Here is an 11766-nt window from a genome sequence, read left to right on the forward strand (position 1 = left end):
ATTGATATGGTGGACAGCTTATATAAAAAGGCTTCAAATGTATTCAGTATTGAATGAACATGTCTTAATTGGGGGGTGGACTTCACATCCTCTAGTGGGGTCCGGGGGTCCCCCCCGGGAAGATTTTTTTTAACATTTTAAAGTAAAATACTTCAATCTGGTGCACTTTGACCCCCCAAACTAGAGACTGATCTAGGGGATACAACTCTAAAACACCCATATGAAAAAGATCAGTTTGCATTTTAACAATCAAATAAGTATGTGAACATAACCAATAACCTACCATAGCCAATAACAAATAAATTTATGCTAACTTTTTTTTATTTTTGTGGTTAATTTATATCTTATTTTATCAGTTAACATTTATTTATTTATGCATATTTTTAAATATCTCCAGTTTTAAACAATATTTTTGGTTTGCTGTCCTATAGTATACATTGGAATGATTTCAAAACTGTTTTTATTTATCCTAATAATTATAAAGGAGTGCCTTGGAAATATTTGTTTACATAAATTGTGATCAAAACATTTGAGACCCACTGAGATAACTTAGACTAACGTGAACTATCTAAACACTCAAGAGTCCTTTACCTCAATGAGCCTCTCAGTCTGACAGGACAGAACTCTCTCTCCACATTATTGTAGAAACAGCTTCTTATATCCGTTAGCGCAGCAGAAGCTAACAACAAACCCCGCCGGTACCGGTGCACCCCCTCTCTCTATCTATCTATTTCTCTCTCTCTCACGCTGGCTGTGAGCTGCGGGCGCCTGATAAGCCAACATCCCCCACTTTCATCACTTACAGCGCCCATCGTACGGGGCAAATGGAAAATGTAACCGTATTATATTTGTATTTAATCTTGTGGAAGTGCAGATCCCCTGTCCTCCACCAGGGGGTGCTGCAGCACCCTCAGCACCCCTACTTCCCACGGCCCTGGTGCCTATAGACCACCCTGTCACCCAGGCTGTTACTGCTCTACCCTTGCTGGCTGGAGGGACTACCAATGGTGAACATAACAGCAAAGATTACATGACCAGGGGTGTACATAACTTTTTTGCCCTGGTCCTCAAAGGAGCACCTGGAGATGGTGCTTGGTGCGCATCCTTAAAATGAAATAAACAGACCTTTTGAGGGGTACTTGACTTTATGAACGGGGGGGGGGGAGGTAGCACTCTCTCTCTCTCTCTCTCTCTCTCTCTCTCTCTCTCTCTCTCTCTCTCTCTCTCTCTCTCTCTCTCTCTCTCTCTCTCTCTCTCTCTCTCTCTCTCTCTCTCTCTTTCTCCGCCCGAACCCTCCTCTCCATGTTGCGTCTGTCCACTGCCCTGGCTAGCTGCGTTTCAGCCTCAGAGGGAAAACTCTTCGTTGTGGGTTTCTACAGACTTCTATCGGGGCTCTGCTCATTTCCTCGTACAGCAATTTGTAACATGAGTCAAGCAGAACCTGGACATTTTTAAGCTTGACTATTTTTGCAAGAGTCCATGCTTTTGGAAAGTACATCGCCTTTTATTTTAAGATTCCTGTTCACCAGTAAATCTCTTGTAAATATGTATGTCAGATTTTTGGGATTGTGTAACATTTGCTGTTTAGAGTTTAACACTTCTCCTTTCTTTGCATTTCTGTATATTTCATACACTTGCAAATCAGGCAATATTTATTAAGATTGTGGCATGTTTTGCCGGTTTCTGGTCACTGAGCCTGTTGGCTTTTGGTTCCTATTTTGAATGTTGTAAATAGTTCTTTTTACATTTACTTATTATCTGTTATAATATATAAAGTTATTTTTATTGCATAAAATGCAAGATGTTCTCTATCTCTCTTTGCTTGATATACTGACACATAACACCCATACACACACATTACTGATTAAACTGATATCACAATTTAGTTACTTAAATAAATATACTGTAATTGGAAAAGAATCATGTGTGGTGTCCTTCTTTTGTCCGTCCTTGTAGGTAATTCAGTAATGGTGTGTGTGTAACGCAGAAATAATACATCATTGGATAGTGTTTCTCAAATGACAGCCTTTCTCAGCAGTAGAGTGCAATGTGTTGGTGAACCTTTGTTTCCTCCTGACAGCTCACTTAAAGGTATACTCAATTCAATTAGCATGACCTCAGTTACATATAGTATTGCCAAAGCTCTGTATAGTTGCAACATCTATACAAAATATAAATATACAATACTCCCCCTTCTGGCCAAAGGCGGACAGAACTATTGTCTTCAGATGTATGCTTGAGTGCAGCAAAATGTAGCACAGTGACTATTTTGTCAACTAAACATAAAACAATACATATTTAAATATATATTCTTGTCTGTGGTTGTTTTTGCGTTCAGGGCATACAAGGTGCAACATTATTTTAATACCAAAACTATATTGAAATAGAGTCTCGCTTGAACAGCAACTGCGTAGCTGTAACATTTCTGGGTTATTTGGTCAAAGTAAAGTAACTTCAGACGCAGACGTCACGTAGCTTCTCAGACGAGAGGGGTGGTGACGAGAGTGTCACGTTACTTCTCTTGCGGCATAGTCACGGCGATCGACACGTCAGTGAGCTCAGTGAGCTCGTTCATTGGCACAAATCACACCTCATACAAGTCACACCTCATAGGTTAGAAGGCACTATTTTAGATTTGCGTGTTGATTACGTACGTGTGGATATGCGCGTGAATAACGTACGTGTGGATCAGTGGCGTCAATTCAGCCAAAGCTAAGGTATGGCAAGGTTACTAGTCACATGACTTAACTACAGTATCAATCAATATACATGCCCAGCAAATAATCATAACAAAAGTGACAAGTCTGCTATGTAGCTTTTCTGTGTGGTTAGGAAAATTTGAACTTTTTCAAATGCAGCCTCACTCACATCCCGCTAGCGCAAGTAACTATGGACACAAACACTTAACTACGCACGTCAATCAATCAATTCAGTACATTACCACATTACGCACATTACGCACATTACCCCGCATAACACTTGCACCATCGTAGCATTGTGCAACACACAGCTGAATATCTAAACTCGATAATTCCTTTATTATTTTCTGGGCCAGGGATTCAGCTGTCAGGTCCTTCATGTGATAGGTTCCAATGGCTCTTTCCTTTATAATCCCGTCATGTACATAACGGATCAAAATGGCCAGCTGCTCCTTCTTAGACAGGTCTTTCGTTTCATCCACTAACACTGAAAAGTACCGTGCTTCTCCTACTTAATTTATGATTATACTTCTGATATTTTCCCCAATAACTCTCACCATATCATTCTGGGCTTCTGGGGAAGAATAGTGCGCATACCTGCGTTCCTGTTTGCTTTTCACGTTCCTGTCATCTGTTGCAATAACGTCAAAAAGTTCAAGGAAATTTCCTTTATTTTCATCCTCATCTCTCTCGTTGTGGCCACGGAGAGGGAGGGCCTGTCTTCCCAGAAATGACGTGATTTTGAACAAGGATTTGACGTGAGCCCGGTTCTCCTGCACCTCATCTGTCCTGTTTGCGTCAATCCGACTTGCGATGGATTCCTTATGTCCGCTGATCACAGCCTTAAAGTTAGACCACGCTAATGCAGCACAATTGTGTCTACTGCTCCCTTGATGATCCCGGAGATTTTTTTTCATGTTCTTCCAACATGTGTATCCAGTGTGACACGCAGTCCATGCCTGTCACCTGTTAAAGTTGAGGCTCCTCCAAAATGACGGCATGCAAAGCAATAAACTGCATCTTCTTGCGCAGAATATTCAACCCAGTCATATTCCTGATACACACTGACATTAAAGCGTCTTCCATTTCTAGTTGGGAAGTGGGTCAAACGAGGACGCCTGAGTCCGTCTGTTTTACATCCACTAATATCCTTCTTCTCTGCTCCAGTTGACCCAGAGGCTGCTACTGCTGCTGCACCCGGGCCTTGACCTTCCTTATCGCTGTCCACGTCTGATCCAGCTCTTTCAATCTGAGAAATTGGTGGGGACTCAGACTCGGATTCAATTCGAGAAGTCGGTGTGGACGAGTTCTCAGCCTCCATGCATGTAGTCTCCGTCTCCCTGTTAGCATCTGCATCCCCGGCGCAGGTGCTGGAGTGGCTAACAGCCTCGTTAACAGCTTGAATCCCACCTTCACTACCTGGTCCTTCTCCCTCTGCTGCTGGGGCAACATTGGAGCCATCACCTTCACCTGCCTTTTTTTTGATAAAAAAAGATTCTAAAGTTCTTTGCTTTCTTTTCATTTTAGTTAATTAGCTTAGCCGAAAAATAAAAAAAACCGCGATAACATGACCCGCTCTGACCTCCGGCGGCTTCTCGTCAGGAGATACCACATTTCAAGATAGGGAGGGGGGATACGTTACGATAAGTATTGGGAAAGATAATATCTAGACTAGAGAAATCGATTGTGTTGTTCTGATTTTCATTTGTATTTAATTTATATGTATTAAATAATAGAATAATCAATACAAATTGACACAGAGTAATTCCATAAATTAATTTTTTAAAAACGAACATTTACATTTTCCCCTGGAGCCAAGGTGTGGCAGCTGCCATACCTTGCCATACCCAATTGACGCCTCTGGTGTGGATTAATAAGAGTTGTGTCTAGCAGCTCTCTCTCTGCTCGGGAACAGCTGATCGCTGCACGGCGATCAGCTGTCCCTCCCTCCCTCAAGGTGTGTGTGGGTGTGTCTGTGTGTCTCATTCACTCTCCCACAGGTTGTGGTATGTTTCGATTGCCAGTTTGTGGCTTGTATGTCTTGTGAACGCAACGCTGGCATAATATAATGTGGCCTGCTGACATGGCCTCTAATAAACACACAGGACTAAAATAATAATTGTTTAATTCAGCCCGGATGCGGTGACTGCTGGCCAAATCCATTAATGCGGCATATATTGAAGTTGTTCAAAGTTGCACCGGTATGAGGCGCAGTGAGAACCACGCATACTATTGGGTCAAACTAGCGAATGGGCACATTTGAATTTCAGGAGAATATTGAAGTTGTGATTGGTTGTTCCACTCTCCGTTTCTCATGAGACCAGCGCGCTGCTGTTTACATTAGTGTGGACTGGACCGACTGAAACTGACGGCAAGGTTAATCATTGTGGAAGGATGGAACCCCATCCTGCAACAAAAAAAGGCAGCGAAATGTGCTAAAATCACTGATTTATTCAGAACCCCCCGTATAGTATAGAATGACGAAGCAGAAAGTAAGTGAGCAAACATTATGAGCCACATTTCTTTCTATATTGTAGCCTGATAGCACATCGACTATCAACAAAACAGTTTCTCAGTCCAATGCTAAGTTAGTGGCAGACCCTGTGTGACTGGGGACTATAAGGCTACACAAAACCCAAACATGTCCTTAATTTTACTCAAGGCAAATATATGTAATATAGCCGTTAGACTGCAGCTACTGTGGGGCTACAAACCCCTCATACTGTGAGTGAATAACTTGAGATGGTTATGTTGTCTAAAGGGGAGAGAATAATTATGGTATTAGGCCATGCAAATACAGGGTAAACGAAGTGATAAAATAAGTGTTGTATAATATATGTTCTTGAATAATGTTATTTCATAAATAGTTGTTAATGTAATGATTACATGTTCTCCTTATTCAGTTCCACTATCAGATGATGCTGATGGTGATGGCCCTGAGGGAGAGATGCAAGCAGAGCTCAGTGCTGGGACAGAACTGCCCTGATAGTAAAGTAACGAGTAAAGTAACGCGTAATAAAGTGATGTATTAAGACTCAGTGTGAGTTATTACTTTCTTCCTTTACTTGGCATTCTTCAAAAATACACAGCAGTAGAGTAATGAGTTGGCAAACCTTTGTTTCCTCCTGACAGCTCACTTAAAGGTCTACTCAATTAAATTCAATAGCTTTATTTGCATGACCTCAGTTACATAGTATTGCCAAAGCTCTGTATAGTTGCAACATCTATACAAACATATACAGTATATATTATACAATAGATATACTCCCCCTTGTGGCCAAAGGGGGACACAACTCTTGTCTTCAGATGTATGCTTGAGTGCAGCAAAATCTAGCTCAGTGACTATTTTGTCAACTAAACATCATAAAACAATACATATTTTAGTAAACGGGACATTACAATCTCCGCACATTAACTCTATATTTGCCTCTACCATGGTGCCAAAATGAAATGAAATAAACAATATATAGGGGTTGCTTCTTCTCTGAACTTCTATGTATACTGCATCCCTCCATATCAAATAAACCATAAACAAATACATAAAGCGGTGTTCACTACAGCAATCTATGTCACACACAAAACTATGAAAACTTGGTAATATACAGTGGCGTTTTCTCCTGGAGACCAAGGGAAGACAGGCATCTCCTGTTTTTTCAGCCTTTGTTATCATTTTGATAATTACAAATATATATTCTTGTCTGTGGTTGTTTTTGCGTTCAGGGGAAACAAGAGGTGTAACATTATTTGAATACTAAAACGATATTGATATAGAGTCTAGTTTGAACAGCAACTAAGTAGCTGTAACATTACTGGGTTATTTGGTGATAACTACCAAAGTAAAGTAACTTCAGACGCAGACGTCACGTAGCTTCTCAGACGAGAGGGGTGGCGACGAGAGGGTCACGTTAATTCTCTCGCGGCATAGTTTACGGCATGGTAGGCGACGATCGACACGATTGGCTGCTCAATTAGTTCAGTCTTTGGCACAAATCACACCTCATAGAGTGCACGGTAGGGTTAGGCTGTGTCCACGGCCCGTCCACACAGCGGCGTGCATTGAATCTTGCCGGCGGGCGTGTCTGAAACTTGACCAACAACCAATCACATGAATCTCCCGCCCCGGACACACAAGCAAGCGGTTTGACTGGCTAGAGCTTGTACTGGCATACGATTCGATTGGCTGACGCTTCCGCCAAAACTTTAAAAGTTGGACATTGTTTTTGTTCCATTGTCTTCTGCCCATTAAAAGTGAATGCTGAAGCTTCAACGCACGCCGCCGTGTGGACGGGCCGTTAAGGCCCTGACACACCAGGCCGAAATCGGCCGTTTTCGTTAGTCGGACGACGAAGCGTGCCCTGTCGCCCAAACTTAATTTGGTTTGTCCCGCACCGTCGGCCGTGAAACGCCTAAAGGCCCTGACAAACCACGCCGAAATCGGCCGTTTTCGTTAGTCGGACGACAAAGCGTGCCCTGTCGCCCAAACTTAATTTGGTGTGTCCCGCACCGTCGGCCGTGACACGCCTAAAGGCCCTGACACACCAGGCCGAAATCGGCCGTTTTCGTTAGTCGGACGACGAAGCGTGCCCTGTCGCCCAAACTCAATTTGGTTTGTCCCGCACCATCGGCCATGACACGCCTTATTTGGCCTTTCATGGCCGTGCGTCAGCCACAGGCAGTCGGACAAAGAAATCACTCTGATTGGCTGTTCAGCTAGCGAATCAGTGCATGAGTAACAAAGTTCGGCCATGTTTTTTTTTTCTGCCGGGAGAAATTTGAAGATCACGTGACATAGATGCCAGCCATTGGAATGAATGGAATGCAGTTGGAGGTCAACCAATCACAGAGCTTGAGAACTAATCACGGGGCTTGTCAAACAGAGCACATGGTGTAGTCCTAAACGATAGCTGGGGATTCTGGGTAGTGTAGTGTCTTCTGCCATCCTTTATTGAGAACAAATATTTGTTTCTCCGAATCAAAGGGGAAAAATACAAAAGCATTGCACACAATTTAAACCAATCAATGTTGTGTAATTAACAAGGATAATCTGGTGTTTTTTAGTCGATGAGTAGTGCAGATATCACTGTAAAATCAATCGAGGGGAATACTTACTTCCGGGTGTACAATTCTCCGTTATCCAATGGGAATGGACGCTCACATTGCCTCTAAGGGCAGCCGACACAAACGAATGCCGTGCTTCCATGAGCGTAAAATCCCGCCGCAGATGGGAATACATTGCAATCAGTTGAAAGCTATTTGCGTCCCTTTATGAAGCGGAAGGAGCCTAGGAGCGTCACAACTGCACGCCACGGGACCCTGACCAAGCGTCGCTCCTGGACGTTTATGGAGTGAGAGTGTGTTGGCTCGGCTGAAGTCTTTGCGGTGTGTTCCAGTGCGACACATGTCCAAGACGCAGGAGAAGACGCCAACGCAACAGTCGGCGTCGGCGAGTTCTCTGGTGACTGCTTGTGCTTGGTGTTTCAGGGCCCTAGAGAGCAGCTTTAATGTCATCCAACATGTGCTTTCTTATGACAATCTGCAGGAATAAATTAAGTATAAGTACTAAGATGAAAATATAAACACGGTTTTAGTAATGACTGCCGAGTAGTAGCCTACTGGGTCAAGAGGAAAACGGAAAACTAAAACAGCAGATGGTAAAGATTGAATTAGTCACATAATGTTTACAAAGGACATATGGCCAACTGCAGTCCTTGGGCAGGTACACAATAAAACAATCTCTATCACACTCACAATTATAAAACAGACTAAAGTATGAAATAAAAACCTTAGAAAATGTTTGTTGGATCGAACACAAGCACGCATTGTTTTTCTTTTAATAACATCCACGGGAGTAATTCTTTTTTCCATATGTGAGTTGTAAAGAATAACTTATCTTATGTTGTTTTGAATGGTGGTGCAGATATTTTTTACAGCATGCTCTGCAACATAAGCCTACTGTTTCCTTAGCAATACTTTAAGAAGGTGGAAGACTATTCCCGTATCAACAACCTACTGGCGACATAAACTCTGACCCAACATGAATAAAATGACCTCAAGACCAGAACTACTCAATATCTGTTTCCTCGTGTGTGTCTGGCTAAACAAAATGTCTTCACAACCAAACTTGACCAAATTAATTCAGACTATTTTTACAGTTTTTAAGCCTCTGTGATCAATCCTCTTTATTGTCTTAGTGCTCAAACACCATCTTAGTTGTAAAAAGCAACAAGTGATAGGAAAACTTCTCTGAGATGTTTCAGTTGCATTACTTACTGCCTCAGTTCTATTCTCTGATCAATTTCACATTTTCTCCATCAGCTTTGCATGATGACATAAAATGAAGACCAAAACAACCTTTAATTGAAACACCTTTATTCATTATGTAAACCTCCATTTTAGATCAAGCATCCCATCAGTAAAGTCTGTTCAATGATTACAAGATCAGATTCACTTCACGCACAATCAATGTGTTCAACCAGAATCTCAGCTATTAAAACAGAATAAGAAATGATTCACTTAAAGTTTAATAAAACACTTAATGTGTACAGTTATTACATATTACATTATATGTTAGACGCTTTTATCCAAAGCGACTTAATACTGTGGGCAATCCCCACAGGAGGAATTTGGGGTGAAGTGTCTTGCCCAGGGACACAACGACATGCTGACTGCAGTGGGGTTTGAACCTGTGACCCCCTGATCCGAACATCAACTCACAACCCACTGCCTCCGTATGCACCACACGCCTCCGTATATCAGGCAACAACAACAACAGTTCGTCTGCAAAAATATGTTAAAAGGTATTTTTTCCTCGGGGATTCAATTAGTTTGACCAAAATCTGAGCTATTTAAAATAAAATACCTTATTTACTTATTGATTATGATCTTAATGGTGATTAATATAATTGTATGGACATTTTCTGATAAAATACATAAAACTCACTTCTCTCTTCTGCTGGGATCTGAGCTGCTGCTTCACATCAGAGCTTCTTTTCTCCATGAGACGGATCAGCTCAGTGAACATCTTCTCACTGTCCTCCACTGCTTTATCAGCAGAGCCATTGACGGCCTCCACCTCCTGCTGAAGCAGCTTCACCTCCTTCTCTCCGTCCTGGATTCTCTGCTGGATGTTTAGTCGACTCCCCTCCAGCTCTCTCTGCCTCTCAGTCCTCTCTGCTGCAGCTGACACCGTGTCGTGGCCTTTGTGTTCGTCCACAGAGCAGAGATAACAGATACACTGCTGATCAGTGCGGCAGAACATCTTCATCACCTCGTCGTGACGAGAGCAGATGTTCTCCTGGAGCTTCTTGGAGGGCTCCATCAGCTTGTGATTCTTTAATGGAGCTACGTCATAATGACGCTGGAGGTGTTTATCACAATAAGAGGCCAGACACACGAGGCAGGACTTACAGGCTCTCAGTTTTCTCCCAGTACAAACATCACAGGCCACATCTCCAGCTCCAGCATAGCAGAGATCAGCAGGAGCAGCTTGGAGTCCAGTCTTCTTCAGCTCCTCCACTAAAGCTGCTAACATGGTGTTTTTCAGCAGGACAGGCCTCGGTGTGAAGCTCTGCCTACACCAGTGGTTCTCAAACTTTTTCTGTCAGGCCCCCCCTTTGGAGGAGAAAAAAAGTCAGGCCCCCCCAAACACAAATAGTCAGGCTCAGTGGCGGCGCCAGAGATTTTTTTTGGGGGTGCTGTGGGGTAGCTTGACGTTTCATAGAGGGTGCTCAAACATTTAGGGTTTCCCATTAATGTACCAGGTGCTACAGTGGAACTTTTTACTTCAACAATCCCCACACATATACACAATGTACCAGTTACAATGAAGGCTCGATAATCAGCTCATGGCATATAGGTGTAAGCGGGGGTAAAGTGCTATTTTTATAGGTGGTGTGTGGACCTCACATAGGGGGGTCCGGGGCAAGCTCCCCCGGGAAGATTTTTAAATATTGAAGTGAAAAGCATCAATTTGGTGCACTTTGAGAGCAACATGAAGAGATCTATGGATACATCTCTCAACACCCATTTGAAACAGAACTGTAAATAGATTTACTATTTCTTTATGGATATTTTACAAATCACTCCCCTTTTAAACTTTATTCATTTTTTAATGTCATACCTGTTTTTTTATAACTATAATTTAATGATCACATAAACGTGTGCCTCGGAAATAATTGTTTACATTAATGGTGACCAAAATGTTTGAGACCCGATGAGATAACACTGAGAGTCCTTTAGCTCACTGAGCCTCTCAGTCTGACAGGAGAGGACTCTCCTCCACTTTGTTGTTGAAAAAACTCCTTATATCCGTTAGTGTAGCACGCTAGCACCAGAAGCTAACAACAACGATCTCCGGTACCGGTGCGCTCTCTCTGTCGCGCACGCACACAAAATGGCCCGAGCTTTAATGAAACACAGACGTAATAGTACTGCATCATATTATTTTCGAATCAATCATTTTTCAATTTATGATTTTTAAAATTATTAATAAACGTTTTTCTTCCTGGTCTCTCGCACCCCCCCTGTCATGCCTCTGCGCCCCCCCCACTTTGAGAACCACTGGCCTACACTGAGGGCAGCTGTGGATCTTCTTCTCATCCTCTCCATCCCAGAAGTCTGTAATACACTTCATGCAGTAGCTGTGTTCACAGGGAGTAGCCACCGGATCCTTCAGTAGATCCATACAGATCGAACAAGAGAAAGTTTCCCGGTCCATCTGAACTCCTTTCTGCACCATTTCTCCTCTCAGTGGCAGCGAGTGTCTGGGTTTCACTTCCTGAGCAGTGATGATACCTGTATTAAGCAGGTGAAACAGGAGCAATGAGGACACGGTGTGTTATGTTTCCTTCCAGATCGCTTCTCTGGTTGTTTTATTACACAACAAAATAATTTAAACATATTACCTCTCTCTAATATGCATTTCAGTTTTCGTTTACATTCCTTAATAAACCATTCACTTTCCTGACAGTTCCACTAACATACATTCACTGCCAGTTACTCTTTTCTGTGATAAACAAATATTTCAATTGAATTTCAAATTCAGCAAACATCCCATGTAACTTCAATA

At 42.4% G+C, this 11766-nt stretch overlaps 1 protein-coding gene across 1 annotated transcript; it reads right to left on the bottom strand.

Moving 5' to 3' along the window:
* Positions 1–9230: 9230 nt before the first annotated feature.
* On the bottom strand, positions 9231–11224 carry LOC307018635 (tripartite motif-containing protein 29-like). Its single transcript, XM_079648966.1, has 2 exons — positions 9640–11224; positions 9231–9476 (listed from the first exon to the last, which is right to left on the bottom strand). The coding sequence occupies exons 1-2, from the start codon at positions 10228–10230 to the stop codon at positions 9405–9407; spliced, it is 663 nt and encodes a 220-aa protein (XP_079505092.1). The 5' UTR covers positions 10231–11224; the 3' UTR covers positions 9231–9404.
* Positions 11225–11766: the final 542 nt, after the last annotated feature.

Source organism: Notothenia rossii (assembly GCF_949606895.1).
Source record: "Notothenia rossii genome assembly, chromosome: 9".
Taxonomy (NCBI): Eukaryota; Metazoa; Chordata; class Actinopteri; order Perciformes; family Nototheniidae; genus Notothenia; species Notothenia rossii.